We start from the raw sequence: 19,238 nt of genomic DNA on the forward strand, positions 1-19,238 counted from the left end.
TGTCACAGCTCAGTTGTGACAGCAATCTGGATCCAGGTGAGAGACCAAGCAGCAATTGGAGAGTTGGAGAACTCAGGTCTATTATGCCAGTGGGCCCAGAGGAGTTAACACTCCAAGCTCTGGACCCCATCTGTAGGTTTACACAGGCTCTTGTAGGCTGCCAGTCTATACTTCACAACATCATATGCAAATAAAGTGTAACAAAGGTGACTAATTAGGAACACGCTTTGTAGAAATGGACCAATCAAGAGTGATAGAAATGAACCAATCAGGAGCAATAGAAATGGACCAATCAGGAGTTAGCTCAGGGAACCAATAGAATCTTAGAGATAAGTTCTGCTTTCCTAGAAGTAAGCCATTTCCAAGTTAAAAAGCCAGATAATGCCGCTGGGCCAGGGAACTGAATGGTGCTGGCAGGAGAGTAGTGGCCCTGCCTGGGGGTCCTGCTGTCTTTTTCACGGGCCTTCCCACCTCATTATAAAATAGGGAAGAAAATTCATCAAATCCCACAAAATTATTTTATTTCTTGCCAGCTGCTATACTAGTGATGCTGAAAAGCGTGGGGATGTATAAGTTCTTGTTCTCATGTATCTTTCCATCTATTTGGGCAGATGACACTCTGTTCTTCTCAAAATGTACTTAATCGATTATACAAGCCAGGCTGGGTGAGTCTGTGCTGTGTTTGCCTCTGTGTTATCACCCGTGGCCGAGATGGTGGAATCCAAGCCTGCCTGGCTCTAGACCCAACTCAAGCAGTACGAGTTCTGAGGCCTTGGACAAGTCACTCCATCTCTCTGAGTATTTTTTTTGCCTATAAAGTATGACAGGGGATGAGGCAACTTGCCCCCTGCCTAACATGTTATGGTTTGTATGTGAGCATTAAATCAATACAAAAGTATCCCTCTCTCACTCCATCCATTTGGGACTAGTAGTTGATGGCAGATTGGAAAAGCTAAGGCAGAGAATCATAAAAATGATATACCTATTTTAAACAGCATTGCCTGATTTTGATGAAGAGCCTGTTGAAGAATCAAGGCTTCATCTTGGAATATGGGTCTGCTGATTTTTCTTGCACAAACCACACCCAAAATGATAAAGACCTTGTCTGGGTTTGGTTTCCTTAAAGTTGAGTGGGTCTAGATACCTGAGAAGTAATCTTTCTACAGATCCTTCTAAATTTTTCTGATTGTCCCCAGTCTTTTCTCTCTTCCACATTGAATTGACAGTTCTTGGTCATCTTTTGAAAGCATTCAACTTCATTTTCATAGGAAACAATCATTCTCTTCCTTTTTACACCATTCTTTTCATCACCTTCCATGATATTTCATTAAATAGCAAGTATACGCAGCATCAGGAGATTTGAGAGCAAATACAGCTGACTCTCAGTAGACATGTAGCTCAACCAGAAGCAGAGGTGTGCCAGTGAGCCAGAGATTTGCCTACTAAGTTACCTGTGAGTACAGGGCAGTCTAGAGACCCATTTTACAGAGGGAATTGAAGGTATTTTTTTCATCCAGTAAGTTAGCTTCTTAGAGTTCTGTTAAAAGAGCTTCTGTTGTAATTATCATGAGGAGGAAGAGCCATCATCTGAGTACCTACAGTGTACCAAGAACTGAGTTAAGAACTCTATATATACCATATATGATATACCTATATATTATGTATACATGGTATATTACATTGGTGTGTATGCATGTATGTATGATAATAGCTGTGTGTGTGTGTGTATCATTTAATCCTCACAACAACCCTCAGCTGTATGTACGATTAAGGCTGAACTGGTGAGACTTTTAGGTCTTATTCACCATTGTCTATTATCCATCTCCTAGTACAGTGCCTGGTAAATAGCACTCATGACATGTTTAATAAGGAAGTGGGAGAATATATGACAAAACGGAGGTTTAGACAAGTTGTGTAATCTGCCCAGTATCAATTAGCAGATTCAGGACTTGAAAGCAGGTCTGTCTGACACAAAAATGTATGTTCTTAAGAAAAAAAACTAGGTATATTATTTATTAATTATTAGGCATTATATATAAATAATTTCTTTTTTACTAAGCTCTTGCAGTATACTTTGGATTCTATTTTGCCCTAAGAATAACCTAATAGGATAAAAATTTGGTATTATCTGCGCTTTGCACAAGTATGTAGGTGTTCTAGAACAGGGTTGGTAAATTGTCCTGTAAAGGGCCAGATAATAAATATTTTAGTTCTTCCTGACCATACAGTCTGTGTCCCTCTGCCGTTGTAGTATGTGGGTATGGCTGTGTTGTAGCAAAACTCTGTTTACAAAACCAAGTGGCAGCCCATGGACCTTAGTTTGCTGACCCCTGTTCAAAAACGTGTTTGGAACCCAGTGAAGTTCAAAAAAGTTGATCTTCCCAGTGAGTGAGTGTGGTGAGGGCGAAAGGGATGCTTCCCTGAACAGGAACAGCCTCGTGGAAAAAGTAGGGTCTTGGTGGGGTTCTGACAGGTGGAGAGGAAAAGCAAAGACATTCCTAATGGAGAATGGAGTCTTGTGTGACCTTAGGAGGCAAAACTAAGCAAGGAAAATGATGTATTGTTTGAGCAAATGAACTGGAGACTAGAGATGTGACAGAGTGTTGATAGTCCCTTAGAACCCCCTACATCCCCATACATCTTCTACATAATGTACCTGCAATTGCTCATTCAGTAGTCATTTTTAAAATTTTTATTATATAGCAGGTACTATGCCCCTCAAAAAACCCAGGTATGCAATTTAAAAAAAGATATATACCCTCCTCTCATTTTATTGCTTGCATTTTATTGGGAAAACACACATTAAATAAACACAGATATAAGAACATGAATATAAATTTAGTTAAATGCTATGTAAGAAAAGAATAGGGGCTATGAGAGAAAAAATATATGCTCCCTGATGAAAACTTGGATTATAAAGAAAAGTGTAAAAAAGAAGATAAAATTTACCTCTAGCCCCAAACATAATCACTATAAACATGCTTGATGCATTTTCTTCTGGGGGTATGTAGGGGTGTGTGTGTGTGCACGTGTGTGAGAGAGAGATGGAGGAGTATAGGAATTATATGTAAAATAGTGTCTTACCTATTTTTATTTTGTTTTGGTCCCAAACACAATACTGTGAGCATTCTTTTGCAACATCCTATAATTAAACCATAATTTTACCAATCACCCAATGCTGGAAGTTTAGATTATTTCCAATATCTTGCTATCATATTTGTGTGATAAATGATTGTATGAATCTAAATCATCTCTCTAGCGATTTTCTTAGAACAGGTGCCTAAAGTCAGAATTGCTGGGTTAAGTGGTAGGAACAATTAAGTTTCTAGACAATATTAATAAATTGTCTTCTTCAAAAGTAGTACCATGAGTGCCTTTGTAATTGCTATGGCTCTGTCCCAGTTTTGTTGGGTCTCTATTTTACTTTACGTTGTCACACATTTTTAGAGTGTTTTAAGTTCATCCCAGGGAACGTATGTGGGGTGCAAATCAGAAAAAAAATCATAAAGACATAACCACTGAGCTTTAATTTGGTCACATTGCCCTTGTCCTCCCCCAAAGCCCTGGTGCTTTTCCCCTTCCTAGTAGGGAAGCGAGCTCAGTGCTCCACCTCTGCTATTAAATACATGGGTGAGTAGCTTGTTCTCTGGGATCTAGTTGGCCCACCTATATTAAATAAAATGACTTTCCTGGTTCCAGGGCACCAGTTGTAGGTAAGTATATGAAACCTGCTGACCTAGAAATGTTAATTTTCCTCAAACCGGTGAGTTGGTAATTGCAAAGAATGATTGACCCAATATGACAACCAGTATGGTTGTTTAATGAGTTAGCCTCTTGTGGGGTTCCAATCTGACATTTTTGAAAGCTGTGTTAACTTTTTCTTGTTAATACTATATATGTGGCTGAATGCAATTGGAACCCAGATAAATCTGTGAGAACTAGACTCTATCATTGGCTCAAGATTAACCGACTCCTCTAGTTTTCTTTCAGATATTGGGAGCATGATTTGATGAAAATGAAACATAGAAATTTTATAAACTACCATTGGGATTACATTTTGAGTGAATGATTTTTAGTCCCTTTCTAAAGTATAGTTGACCCTTGAACAACGTGAAAGTTGATTAGATATAATTTATAATTTATAGGCAGTGCTCTGTACTCCTGGTTCCTCACAGATTCAACAAATCATGGACTGTGTGATACTCCAGTATTTACTATTAAAAATAACCATGTACAAGTAGACCTGCACAGTTCAATCCCATGTTGTTCAAGGGTCAACTGCATTTCATTAGTCTTCGGGTATTATAGTTGGGAGTCTATTTGAAAATACTCAGTTCATCTTGCTTGAGTATTTGGGGCATTTTTCTTTCTCTGAAGTATTTTGAGGTATTACAGTGAGAATACTAAGTTCTTTAAAAATATTTTTTATTTAAAATTCTATGAAGTATTTAAAAACTATACACAGTTTATAACCTAAGTAAGGGTTCAGTAGATAAAATTTAAAGGATGCATGGATGGATGGATGGATGTATGAATGGATAAAGATTTGTGATGGTTAGTAGGAGATACAGTTGCTTCCACTGGGGACTAAAAGTATTAAAAACAGCTTTTAGGAACATCAAGTTTCAATGATGATTTGAGATGGTAATATTAAAATCTTTCTCTCATCTCCTTTCTCTGCTGTCTCTGGGAAGCCAGGGCAAGTGGGATGGAGTGGGAAGAGTATTGGTTAGAGCAAGGCAGATCCACGGGGACATAATTCCAGGAATTCATCAGTACTGCTCATTTAAAAAGAGAAGATACACCAGAGGGGAAAAGAGCTGCCCTGGAACCCTGAGCTACCAGAAGAGACTGAGACAGTTCAGTGCTTCTGACTCATGTCTCTTGCAACAGTTAATATCTAATCCCATTCCCGTTTTGTAGGATTAGCCTGGGTGAAACTAACATACTCAGCTTTGGAAGTCTGAACACCTCTGGTCACTTCATAGGATGTAGGGGGAAAGTTCTTGGTGCAGTTCCATTTGTGAACAAAGTGTATTTCCTTATCGGTTCTCTGACCCCTTGATGGGTCAGAGATCAAAACTTACTAAGGTCTCCCCAGGACCTGAAGAACTCTGTGCAGTGTGGTGAAAATGCAAAAGCAGACTGATTATCATATTGTGCTTCTGCTGCCAACATGCTTACTCAGTCCCTCAGCTTCCTCAACACAATTTGAGATGGAAATTTTCCGATCAGAATTTTTCCTATAAGTCTAAGAAGCTTGGATTTGAGCCCATTGTGCAGGCCAGGTTTTTTTTTTCTTTTTCCAGTTACGTGACAAGCAGGTTGCCTTTGAGTCACTCATATGGTTGGCCTTGATCTAGAAATTGGCACGTGCTAAAAAGGCAAAAAAATATTTTCCTTCTTTTGTTTGACCCTTTAAGAAGATTAGCCTGTGCACAATTTTCTCCTGTGCTTATAAACCTTACTGTTTCCTGCCTGGCCCCTCATCCACCTGAGTCTCTCCTCACTCATCTTCAAACCAAGCAGGCTGGCTGGTGGTGGGGTCCTCACTAACCCAGGCCATTCCTGCTTCCCTGCTCCTATAAACACCCTTTCCCCTTCCTTGATATCTACAGGGCCTGCCTCTCATCCACATTTTCCCATGATGCTTTTCCTGAAGTCCTTGAATTATTTTCTTCTTTTCAGTTGAAGCATAGTCAGTTTATGATGTGTTGATTTCTGGTGTACAACATAGTGATTCAGATATATATATATATATATATATATATATATATATATATATATATATATTCCTTTTCATATTCTTTTTCATTATAGGTCATTACAAGATATTGAATATAGTTTCTTGTGCTATACAGTAGGACCTTGTTGTTTATTTTATATATAGTAGTTAGTATCTGCAGATCCCGAACTCCTGATTTATCCCTTCCCACCACTTTCCCCCCTGGTAACCATAAGTTTGTTTTCTGTGTCTGTGAGTCTGTTTCTGTTTTGTAAGTAAGTTCATTTGTCTCATTTTTTTAGATTACACATGTAAGTGATACCATATGATATTTTTCTTTCTCTTTCTGGCTTACTTCACTTAGATTGACAATCTCAAGGTCCACCCATGTTGCTGAAAGTGGCATTGTTTTACTCTTTTTTAAAATCATAACAACAATCCTGTGATGTCTAGGTTTCATCCCCATTTCATGAATGCTAAAACTGAGGTCCAAGTTCAGACAGCCTGCCAGAAGGAGGCAGACCTAAATGTTGTCTCCTCAACTGGAAAGAAATTCCTGGGATACAATCATCATATCTTTAATCCTTTAGTTTATCCTACAGAGGACAGTGTAGTCCTTGGCATACAGGTACTTAGTAAATGGTTTTTGAAACGGTTTTGAGTTTGAGAGTAAACTGATTATGTCTCTGTAGTTAGGGGGCAGCAGCCAGTTACATATTCTTTATGGGAGTTTAAACTTGGAGCTCCCTCTAACATGTTGAAACCAGGTTGTCTTATCCTCACTAGGGTTTAAAGGTACAGGAGAGGGGTCACAAGATGTGCCATATGATTTTTGCAATCACTTGGAAATTGTACTGGCTAATTAAGATCATAGCCCATTATTTATTTTTTCATCCATTCATTTGTTCTTGTTCTGTTGTTTTACTCTTTAAACATTCAACAACTATTACTGAGCAACCGAAGCCTCATTCATGCCATATGAATTGGTCTATGATGATATCAGTATGAATAAAATATATAAAAAGGTTATTAACATTGGTTACAAGGAAGAGGGAAGAAGTAAAAAAAAAAACCAAAAATTTATAGTTCACCACACCTGTGACAAGAAGAGTACAATTGATTCCTCCTGCTTAAATTTCTGTATATGAACGTAAATAACTCAATGAACAGAGTGGGGAGGTATAGCTCAGTGGTAGAGCACATGCTTAGCATGCACGAGGTCCTGGGTTCAATCCCTCAAACCTCCATTAAAAAGTAAAAATAAATAAACCTAATCCCCCCCAAATAATAAAAATTTTAAAAAGAAATAATTCAATGAAAAGAAAAGCTGCCAAAATATTAATGAGACTTACCTCAGGCTGATGGGATTTTTAGTAATTTTTACTATTTATCTTTATGTTCTCCAATGTATAACAGTTTCCAATAAGTATATGCATTGTTTACATAATAAAAATTATAAAGCTGAAATTATGGGAGAAAATAATTCATAGAGTGTCTGTTATGTGCAAAGAACAAGTTTCTGAATATCTGTATTCACCTGAGTTCTTCCTTTTACTTTGAAGTCACATTAATAATTCTTCAGATGAAAATCAGATTGAACCCTGGAAGAGTGGTGATCAGTGGACGCTAGTAGCTGTGAAGTTCTGTAACAAGAATTCCATTCAAGCTCTCTTAACTGTAGGTCTGGATGAAAGGGTTTTGGCAATGAGCTTGGCCCTTAGGTTCAGAGCTCCTTTGGTCCTGTGTCTTTGCTTAAACAGGAAAGGTAAGGTGATATCTCTGAGCTCAACCAGTCATTCCACAAGGGGGCTGGGAAAGGATATGAATAAGTCAATGAAAATCAATTGCAGTGATGGAAAAGCCATCTAAGAAAAAATGTCCTAGAGCCTGTGGGTCAGAGCCAGCCCCTCTGCACATGAAGGATCTCACAGTCTGTTTATTGACACAGAAGGTGGTTTTAATTACCCTGAAGGAATTTCTGGCATGTTTTGCCAAAGCCAGTCTTAAAATCTTCAATCAGTGGATTAGTGACAACCAGGCCCACTGGAGAGGTCTGCTCATGGGGGCAGCAGGTCAACTGTAGTATATTGCAGAGTGGCTGTTAGTGACAGATCATAGGTATGTTTTATGAGGGAAATGGAGATAGGAAAACACCACCATCCACTGATGAGATGATCTTGGCTTTGGAAGGTATGGTGTGTTTTATGACTGAGATGCCTCAGTTTCCTTCTCAGTCATTGACCATGGTCTCAGCAACCTCCCTAACCTCTGTTTTTGCTATACTGAGGGAAAACTTTAGTAAGATGATCTAGACCAGGAGTTTGAGTGACTAATCAAGCAATCAGCTTTACAGCATTACAAACAATGACTTAAAAATTTTTTTACCTTTCCAAATACAGGCCCAAGAAAAACTTATACTTATGGTCTTTACTTTTACCTATTTGTGTTGACCTCAAAATATTTTTTAAAAGAGCTATAATATGAAAAGCAGAATGATGAGGTCACATCTCAAAGCCATTCCAATATGTCAAATAACTTGAGGGGAAACCATAGTCCAAGGTAAATGCAAAGGCATCAAAGAAATTGCTTCCTTGATTTTTATCTCTTTGCTCTTGAGTCTCTTGGTTGAATCCTCTCAATAAGATGTAAAAACAGTCAGTAGTACTAATGCTATCTTTTATTCATCTCTCCAAGTTTAACTCCAGATGGAATTTCTTTTTCTCTCCCTATATAAATATGCCCTTCTCACTGTCTCCTTTTACTGCTGTTCCAGTCAATCTACTTATAGGCTAAATTTTACTCTCTAATGTAGACTTGCAAGGGTAAATAACTTGGCACCTTGAAATCTGAATGAGGGGGAGGGTACAGCTCAAGTGGCAGAGTACATGCTTTACATGCATGAGGTCCTGTGTTCAACCCCCAGTACCTCCTCCAAAAATAAATAAAATAAACCTAATTACCTCCCCCCACGAAAAAAGAAAGAAAGAAAATCTGAATAGGCATCTAAAGGTGTCTTTGGTAAAATAGATTGAGACTCCATTTGCTGCTGTTGAGCTACCATGAATGTCTTATGTCCCATTTAGTGATGTAGTGGTTTGGTGATAATCCTTTTTGCTTGCATGGAAAGGTTTCTCAGCCTATTTTATATGAACATTCACTGATCTAGGGATTTTCCAAGCTTACAGAGAAGTAAGGCCATTAGAAATGAATCCCTCTTAACCATCAAAACAACTGAGCACATAGTTCCATGGATGTCCTCGATACAGCTGATAATTTTCCATTTTAGACAATCCCCCTTCCTCTTGCCTTTCAGATTAGTCTGTCAGTAAACCAACTTGGCTAACCAGCTTGATATTTTAGCAGCCAAATTTTAGGCAAGGAAGGAGTTACATAAAATAATAATCTCATCTTATACTTCTGATGGGGTTTTGTATTTCTGCAAAATATTTTCACAACTCTTTTATCTACTATGTACAAAGAGTTTGGAGAACAAGTCTCATTTCCCCAATGAAAAAGCAAATCCTGTGAGGTTAATCAACTTGCCCATGAACACATAGCTGGTTTGTGGTGGAGACAAGACTGAGGTCCAGAGATTCTGATTCCTGAAACAGAGCTCTTTCCATGATATTAGAATGCTCAATAAAGTAACTTTCACTGAATTCTCAACTAGATGAAATCTTGCAGTTTGGCAGAAGAATGCTCATTTTTCTTCAGTACCTCTGCAAAATGTCAGCTACCTATATCCTTGGCACAAGGTTCTTTGGGTAGAGCAACTTGGCACGCCATAGCCCTTAGATTGATGGGCTTGGGTGTGTAATACATCTCATTCCTGAGGTCATTCATTGTTACTGTTGCCAAATGGGCTGATTTGGGGACCATACTCCTGACCAATAGTGCAGGCTTCAAAGAGGTAGAGTTTGGCGATTATAAAGATGTAGAGAAGCCAGTGGACTTAGTTGTTTCAAGACTGCATACTGTACCCAAATATCTAACTCACAAATATCTGCCTTTGGAACAAGTAAGAAGCTGTGATCATACAGTGGTTAGTATGCTGTGTTATGGAACAAGTAGGAAAATAGGTAAGAAAGACAATGGATGGATCATCCATTCTTATGGATGATCAACATGGTTCTTATCCCTGGAAACATAATATAAGGGCAGAGAAGTTACATTTACTGAGTGGTTTTTACATTCTCTGTACATTTTTTGCTTCATTTATACTTAACTATATGAGCAGCATTTTTTATTAAAAAGATGGGCTTATTACTTAAATCATCTAATGATAATTACCCACATATAAAACCAGGGCAATAACAGTAACTACCTTCTATGGTTGTTGTAAGGATTAAGTGAGAAAGTAGTTGTACAGTGGTTAGTTCGGTACCTGCATAGATTGACCATTAATTGAATGGTTGTTTGATTGTCTTTAGTATTGCTAGAAGCCTTAAATGATCATAAGTGTTATTTACACAGGTACACCAGTCCTTTCTGCCCTCCAATCCCAACTCCAGATAGTTTAGGGTTACATTAAAAAAAATACTCATGTGATTAAGAACCCTGACTCGAAACCACAGGGTTTGTGTCCTGCCTTTACCAATTGCTAGTTCCTTGACCTTGGGTAAGTTATTGAATCTCTCTGAGCCCAGGTGCCTCCTCTACAGAATGAGAATAACAATGCTTAACTACCTAAGGTTTTTGTGAGTGTTAAATACTACACTGTATCTGATGTGCTCAGGACAGTGCCAGGTACATAGTTGGTAATAAAAGCTAAATAATGTTAGGCTGTATTTTCATTAATGTTAGTTCTGTTATCTAAATGTCCTATAGCAAAATCATTACTGATAGAAGATGGTTGTTTGGATTACAGAACAAAGGAGACAGAAGTTAACACCCAACCTTAATCTTTGATCTGGTATCAGTTCTTGCTGGTGGTGATTGATCCCTTTTAAATAATAAATGTCATCTCGTATAATAATAAATGGAATCTTGTGAGAGTCTAAGCAACTGCTGGCCTTTTCTGAATATTAGATAAAGCATCAGGAAACAAAACCCCATTATCTACTCTATGCACCATCAGTAGGATAGTTTTTAAAGGTAATAGCTTTGAGATATTAAAAAATTAATGATAATTGGTTAATTATAGACCTCTCTGTATTAGTGGTATGTTGAATCTTCCTATTAAGGTTTAATTTAGTTGTTTTTTTTAAAACCTTGCTTTATTTTTAGTAGTTCTTTTATTACCTTATTCATGGATTCTGCTGGAGTATAATCTCATCCCTCTGAACACTTTGAGAGAAAGGGAGCCTCTTGTAATCAGTCAAATGACTTGCTCCTGTTTCTGAATAGTTCCAATTGCTTAAAAGTTGTTCTGTGTATCAGAGCAGTCTCTTTTTTTTTTTTTTTGCCCATTTCTCCTAGCCTTCCACTATGAAGCCTTCCCTCAAAAGCTTTGTTCTAGGTATATGACCATCTTTAACTGTATGAAGATAGCTCTCTTCACCAAAAGCTTCCTCAAAACTCCCTAGATGGGGGGAGGGTGTAGCTCAGTGGTAGAGCACATGCTTGGCGTGCACAAGGTCCTGGGTTCAATCCCCAGCACCTCTGTCAAAAAATAAATACATAAATAAGTAAAAGCTTAATTACCTCCCCTTCAAAACCCTCCCCCAAAACAAACAAAAATCCCCAGATGCCCTATGTCAGTTGTTTTCAACTCTAATGTTATTCGAATCACCTGGAGTGTTTGTTAACTACCAATTGCTGGGCTCCCCCCAGAGTTTCTAATTTAATAGACCTGGGATGGGGCCTGAAAGTTTGCTTTCTAATGGTTTCCCAGGTGATGCTGCTGCCACCGGCCCAGAGCAAGCCTTTGAAAACCACTCCTCTCCAAAACCGGAAGGCAGCCCACTTCCTGTTGCAGAGGCTGAAGCACGGAGAGGTCGTGTAGTGTTGGTGGCGTCACCTCACTAGCCTGGACTTTGACAGGCCAGGAGCCACCTCACACACAGGTTCTAGAGGGGGACGTGGGGAGTGTGTAATGCACCCGTGTGTGGTAACAAAAGTTGAAGCATCACTGCCTCCTGGAGTCTGGATCTGAACCCCGTGTTTGTCACAGGACCCAAGGGAGAACCCAAGACAGAGAATAGTGGCACAATAATGAAGCATGAATTATCCAGATGAAAGCACCTATGGAAACAAAGGTATTAGTATAATTATTTATACCTACTATTCTTCATAAAATAGCAAGATGGAAGTGTTGAATAGTTCCTGTTGCTTAAAAGTTGTTCTGTGAGACCCAAATTCACTCATTCACATTTGGAGAAAAAAAAATATTGTAGATAAGAAGCATTGTTGGACTTACTGTTTTAAGAACTAAGAGAACTCAGAACGTGTTTTGAGGAAATGTATCGGTACACAGCCAAGACAAGTAATAATTAGCCAAAAATTACCAGGAGAGAGGGATTAGGGCAGATGAGAATAGACCCTGCTTTATAGATGCCAGAAAAGTATGTAGAACAAGCTGGTGAACCAGACAGAGGTACTGACTGCTCTAACAAAGAAAAGAGTTGGGATCAGCAGGCGAAGAAAGACAATATGAACTTCTTTCTTTGTGTTTCATGAAGAATGAAAGGTCTTACTACAAGGGTAATTTTGAATTAGGAAGCAGATCTAGAAATCCCTGTGTAGGAAAAACAGTAACTTCTAACCTGTGTTAAATATTTGGAATCCCTCTCAGTATAACCTCTAAATGGTCCCACCTGGATGGGACGAGGGAGTGTGAAGACTTCTGCTAGCTTGTTTTTACTGATTGCTTGAAACTGTGCAGGGAGGCTCTTCAGCTTTTCAGCCTCCACATTTGGCTGTGTTTTGGGGCCCTGGAGAATAACATTTAGTACAAGAGAACTATATATCTTTATTTAAGGAAAAGAATCAGCTGAGATTCTCCCTTGAGGTGGAGTTTGTAACAGAGATAGGGAAGAATTCGGAGACAGAGTAAAGAATAAGACATTCAGAAGAGGAGAGCTCCTTGTAAGAAAAGGAATGGGGAAAGAAGAGTTTCCAAATAAATACTTATCGTAAGGAAATGAAATGAAAGAGATGGACAAAAACTTAAAGGGGGAAGAACACAAAGCAGATGTGTATACTTACATGATGTGTACATGTTTATGCATGGTCTCCATCAGCCAGTGGACAAGGGTGTAGCAGGCGTGGTGTCCCAAGGGGATTATGCAACCTTAGCTTTACATGTTTATAAAGGTTGTATTTCTTAATGTGCTGTTTTATAATAAGACCTTAAGAGACAGGATTTGTGTTTAAATAATACCTTGGGGTGTTTGTGGTGTGAGGTGGAGTTGAGCTCTTTCCTTGCTATAGAAGAATTTACATTTTTTTCTGTCTGACCTATTTGGATAAAGAGCTTACTTACGCCTGTTGTAATTTCAATGTACCCTTCTTTCATTCCTACCAACCAAGTCACATTTTCAACGCATTCTAATATGGTATTGATTGGAGGGCTGAGTTATATTTGGTTTGTCCTCAGCGATGGTACTTCAATGAGGTAAGACTAGATGGATTTTGAATGGATTTCCCTGGAGCTTCCAACTTTTATGTCCTCTGTCCCTCCTCCGAGAGGGAGGGAGAGGGAAGGATTAAATTATTCGGTTATTTGATGATGTTTTTCGAGCCTGCATCACATCAGACTCAAAATTTCCATATTCACTAAAGTTAAAAGTGGGAAAGAGTTCAGAGTGAGAATTTTAAGAGCTGATTTTGAGGAAGAATAGCAAGGATGAATACTGGCTTTTTGCATGTCTCATCAGGTCCAAATGTTTCTGCAAAACATTTTGAAAGTAAAGAGACGGTGCCCTTTTCAAAGTGCTAAGGGGTTGGTGACTATAACCTGTAAGCTTGGTGTGTAGCTTTGTGAATAAGCGTGAGGTATGACATGAATGAGTGTGTGTATTAACCAAATGAAAGTGCCATTATTTTCACAAGTAAAGCTGCTTCCTTCAGAAATGGGGTCCATTAGATTTGGTTAAGATTGCACTGAGTTCTTAATGTGAGGCTAAGATTGTGTAATAGCAGTATGTGACATGAAATTATGGATGATGAGCTCTGATTGCCCAAATTGTGCTCCCAGGAGAAATAATACTCGGGTATGTGGCAGGAGGTTGGTATGAAAGGAGTCTGCCATCAATCCCTCCGTTTATTAAGTATTTACTGAGCACTTACTGTGTGCCTGGTGCCATGCTTTGTACGAGAGATGTAAAAATATGGTACACAAACCTGGACTCTTCTGTTAAGGAACTCATGGCCCAGTGGGGGACACAAGACAAGATCATGGGCGGTTATCCTGTAGTATGAGAGCAAAAAGAGAAAAACTAGTGTGAAGCAGCTTGCTTAGCCAGAGGGAAAGCCACAGAGAAAGGATGCCAGAACAGTATCCTCTTCATCCCCTTTTGATGAAGACAGGAGACTTAAGAGGGGTTGGTCAGGAAGCTGGGAGAATCTTAGGAACAGACAGTGGCAGCCCCGGGGTCCCACAGCTCAAGACTAACGTTACTCCAGCCCAGCGTCTCCCATGGAGAAGAACAATCAGCATATTGATAAATTTTTCTGCTTACACTCCTGAACAAATAAACTAATTGTATCTTTGTTTTTAACCTAACAAATCATAGCTTGATTACAGGTCATTAGTGACCATTAATACATGGAACTGTTTGCATTTCACGAGTATATCTGAATTACACAGTCTTGCCTTTCACATTAGCTCCATCAAGCTTCCAAAGGGAAGCTCCCCCCTTATCGGGGCCTCAGGCGGGACTTAAACAAACTAACAATTAGCCTCTGGAATTGGACTGCGATGCAGAAGAATTCATTATTTTAGTTCATTGTCGATCTCCCTATTGTGGGGCCAGCCATCCCCTTTGTAGTGGAGACATGCTCTTTGTGCCCAAAGAGTTTGCAACTGCCTCTCTCCGAACGTTCTCAATTATTCCTAATGACAGCTAATGCGTTGGCCAGCAACCGAACCTGCTTGTTTGGGTGATACGAGTGCAGACAGTCCTAAGTTCACAACGTGATGGCTGATTAGAGTGAAGAGAAATCCAAGGAGCGTATTGGGGACTGTCAAACATCACGGTGACAGGATCACAGTCTACTTGGCAAAAAAGTGATGGCAGGAAAGATAATATATATACACACATACACACACATACATTCACAGGTCAACTGAGTAGTCCAGAATTTTTTGGAGTCCATTTGGGGCTTTGGATTATCTATATTGGAAGCCAAGACCTTGAAAAGAATTGGATAATTGGCAAACTTTCATTTCATTTTTTGCTGACCAGTCATAGAGGGGTGTGGCATGATTAACAGAGATGAACAATCTCAGAAACATTTAAAGACTTTCTAACACAATGAGTGTCATTTGGGAGAAAATCTATCGTCCATCTCATCTCATGTTCTGTTGCTTCAAAAAATGTCCCCCAGGGAATGCCAGTTTGGACTTCCAACATGCTGCGGCCATGGCATTAGAGAGGTTGCTAACAAGGCAATAAAGGCAGCCCGTATATCGCTGAAACCACTTTTCCCCTTTATTCTAGGCTAGCTACCCAGCACGGTACTCTTGCCTCAGCTCGACAGGTACAATGACAGCATGGAGTTCCATGCAGTTTAAAAATCTCTCTCAGATGAATTATCCTGCTCATCTCTCTATCAACCCTATGAAAAAAGTTAGATTATGAACAGCATAGTTATGACGGAAAATGTGAGGTCTAGAGTTAACTTCTGTTTCCAATTTCTGGTCCCATGCTTCCACTAGCTGATTTCCTCCAAGTATTTCCATTCCATGCAGCAAACATTTAACACATAATTACTGAGGGCCAGTTATGTGCCAAGCACTAGCCCAGGCCTTAAAGTTTGTAATGGTTTTCAAGAGAGTCTTGACTTAATCTGCAAAATTTACAATCTCTCCATAGGTGTCTTTCAGATTCTCTGTGATGTTAATTGCCCTTTGCAGTGCTTATCACTAAAACCCAGGGAAGACTCTCTTGGCATGAAACAGATGAGCTGTTGAGATATGCATCTTTGAGAACAAGGCACTTTGATCCTTCGGGGTACATCAAAACCGGCACTGGAGATTTGGAAGGATTATAATGACTCTTTAGAAAAGATACACCTTGTGTCTTGCCTAGTTTTCTATTTAACCCGAGGAAGTAAATACATATAAATCCTTATGGGAGACCATGACCTTTAAACACGGAATCCTTTAATCCTTCATCAGGTGCAAACACTGTGGTCTACATGATGCCACAGAGTAGTAAATGGTGCCGGTTGTCCCGGTGAGGCTTTTGGATCACTTGGGATAATGTTGAGACAGTAGGAATGATCTCACTCATGTAAAATGTGACATCTTTCTTCATCAGCACTAATCACACACATATCTGAAATTCACTAATCTGAGAGGACTATCAATCTGTGTTGTCTGTCCTGCCCTTGAAGTTAACAACCTTGTGTCTCTTGCTAGGCATTTATCTCAGGGTCTAACACAGTGCCTGATATGTAATAGATGTGCTTAGGAAATATTTGTTGCATGAAATCCAGGCACAGTGATGAGAGCTTGAATGGTATCATTTGGGATTTTGTGAAACAAAGCACAATTACTTGATAACGTGACCTTATGAATTAGGACTAGTAGATGATCAGCACCATGGCTGACCTTTTCTGGAGAGGATTGTTTTTCCACATCCCCTTATGTCCACTTCCACATAATGTCCATTTCAATGCATTCATAACCCATATGATAAAAGGGATCTCCTATTTCTTTAGAAACTGCTAGAGCCTACCAGTGACATTTCTTATACTTATCACAAGGGTGACCCATCAAATTCCTAGTGTGAATTGTCATATTCTTTAGAATCCAAAGAAGAGCTTTCATGTTCAGGAAATCCTTGGCAATAGTGTAGGTGGATCGTATGATCATTTCTCTTTCATTTATTCAACAGATATTTATGGAGCACTTCCTGTGTGCCAAGCATAGGATTAGGTGCCAGGGATATGGAGTAACAGGGCCCTCTGGGGAAGGACATTAATGAAAGATAATGTACAGTTGTAAATGGGACACATGCTGCAAAGAAAGAGTTTGTGGTGCTATGAGAGTGACTCTGACAGGAGAGCATCCCTGGTGAAGAGGTGATTGGGCTAAATCTGGAAGCCATAGTAGGAGTTAGCTGTGTTGAAGAGGGGATGCCAAGATGACCCAGGCAGGGGGAACTGCAGGTACGAGGGCCCTCGTAGGGTCAGTATAGAGTAGAGAGCATGTGTTCAGAGGGGTGAAAGATGACTCGTGCAGCTCGAGTTCCCACAAGGTGGGCATTAGACAGAAGCCAGACCTGGCACAGCCTTGAGGGTACAGGAGCACTTTACTGCTTTTTATCCTTGGAGTCAAGGGAAATGTTAAAATGTTTAAATGTAGGGAAGATGGGGAGCAACAACCAAGTTTGTTTTTTCGAAAAGATCATTCTGGCTGCCATGTAAAGGACAGAATGGAAACGATCCAGAATAGATTTACAGAAACAAGTGATTTGGTTATATGAAACTGACATAGAATCTACATAATATATGTCCATGTGAGGCAGTCCCCATGTAAAGCACATACTCTTCTGAGAGATTCAAGATGAGCCCCTCCATGGTATAATATAGACCTCTTCAAATCTCCTCTGTGTCATGCACACACACTCACCCAGACATAAATTAGCATCGTTAATGCAGAGTGTCACATTATCGCCCAGTCCCCTTCCAGCTGATGTATCACTTTAGCATCTTTCCCTTTGTACTTTACCCTTCGCCTTCAAAGGCTGTTCACAGGTCTTATTTTCCTTCCCAGAATTGTGAGATTGGTTTTTCTGCTGTGCTATTAGAGTGATCCGCCACTTAGAGTCTAATCCTCCATGGCTCTGTGCCTATTTGTCAGGAACTTTGAGAATATATTAAGACATTATACAGGGTGTAAGCTGTATTTTGACAATGATTATGCCTATTATCTATTTTAATAAATGTAAATTGCTGTGGAGAAACAAACCATTTTATGCCACTTGAATCCTTTTCAGGGAAGCCTGAATCCTTTTTTCATAGCTTAGATGTATTACTGTCATTTTCCCTTCACAGAGTTGAATAAACACACTTAAATCAGACCTCTGTTGGTGCACCCTCTTGTACTGTTGCCCTAATAGATTGTTGTGATTTTAGTCTTTGCAGTCCACATTTAGTAACATTTGCAAAATCATCTGTGGTCCTTTCCAGAATTGAAACTATTGGGTAAACTCAGCAGTAAGTCAACATGTGGATTATACATGCCACGCACTATACTTTATACTTGAGGTACAGCCGTGAATAAGGACTAGTGATGCCTTTAAGAAGCTTAGAATCATTGCCCACTGTTGGAGTGGGAATTTACAGATAAACAAGGGCAGGTCAGAGTGGTCCATCTGGTAATGAGTTCGAGTTGGAGACATCAGAAAGAACTCTCGTTTAACTATATAGACATGCATGATTACACAGAAGTATTGATAATTGTGTGTTTATATGTATGTGTGTGCGCGTTTGTATACTTACATGTATTTCTTTCTGTGTCAGCTGAGAGAACCTGAAAGAAACGACACCCCAGTAGCAACAGGCACACCTAGCACCCAGATCTTGATTTCTAAAACCATTCTCCAATAAAAGGGATCAGAAATCCTTGGAGAAATATCTGATTTGGGGACTGTGGAAGGCAGTATATGTTATGAGGTCAGAGGCTCTTACAGTGCCAAAACAAGGAAGTGCTCAAAAAAGAGAAAGAAAAAAAAAGACCTACATTGATGGGAGTATGTCATAGGGACACAGGAGCCAACTGAAAGAGTTCTCAGTGGCTCAAGTGGAATAATTTGAGCAAAAAAATAAAGTGGTATTGGATTATATCTCAAGGCATTAAATAAATACCCATGAATCCATACTGATATAAATAAATGACACAACAAATTAGTATATGGGAGGGAAGAGAAGACTCTCCCACATAGAATGCCAGATAAATGATGAAGATGACCTAGCCTCAAGGGGCATAGCAAATGAGCATAGTTTCCCACTCCTTCAGTGTGAGCTGCTCATAAAGGCTTCTTCCTAAAGAGTAAAGATGAGGGAAAAGGGCAGGGGAGGGGCAGGAAGAGTAACTTTGCAGGGGAGAAACCTGACAAACATTACCTCAGCTAGTGATCAAGGTCCCTGTGAACAGTCTAAGTCATGCTGATAGTGGGCACCCTTGAGAGGATGTGATGGAAATGGCACTCCACCTCTGTGGTCTTCGATCAGGAGAAAAACATCAGACAAGTTCAAATAGAGGAGTGTCCTACAGTCTACCTGATCGCAGTCCTCAAAACTGTGAAAAACTGCCCCAATGAAAGGAGCCTAAGGAAATGGGACAATTAAGTGTGACATAGTATCCCACAGGGGTCCTCAAGCAGAAAAAGGACATTAGGTA

General features: G+C 39.5%; 1 protein-coding gene across 17 annotated transcripts in view; it reads left to right on the plus strand.

Annotated features, from left to right (window-relative positions):
• Window positions 1-19,238, plus strand: part of PPP2R2B (protein phosphatase 2 regulatory subunit Bbeta) — a 619,288-nt gene that overhangs the window by 368,817 nt on the left and 231,233 nt on the right. For 4 of the 17 annotated variants that reach the window (XM_031671665.2, XM_072955408.1, XM_072955397.1 and 1 more), the window contains exon 2: window positions 11,838-11,922. The exons of 10 other annotated variants lie outside the window; for them this stretch is intronic. In XM_031671665.2, the coding sequence (XP_031527525.1) occupies window positions 11,886-11,922 (37 nt within the window). In that variant the 5' untranslated portion in view covers window positions 11,838-11,885. Of the gene's footprint in view, window positions 1-11,558; window positions 11,923-19,238 lie in introns of all 17 variants that reach the window. 3 more of the 17 variants (XM_072955371.1, XM_072955419.1, XM_072955390.1) reach the window with 2 other exon arrangements.

The sequence above is a fragment of the Vicugna pacos genome, chromosome 3 (assembly GCF_048564905.1).
Source record: "Vicugna pacos chromosome 3, VicPac4, whole genome shotgun sequence".
Taxonomy (NCBI): Eukaryota; Metazoa; Chordata; class Mammalia; order Artiodactyla; family Camelidae; genus Vicugna; species Vicugna pacos.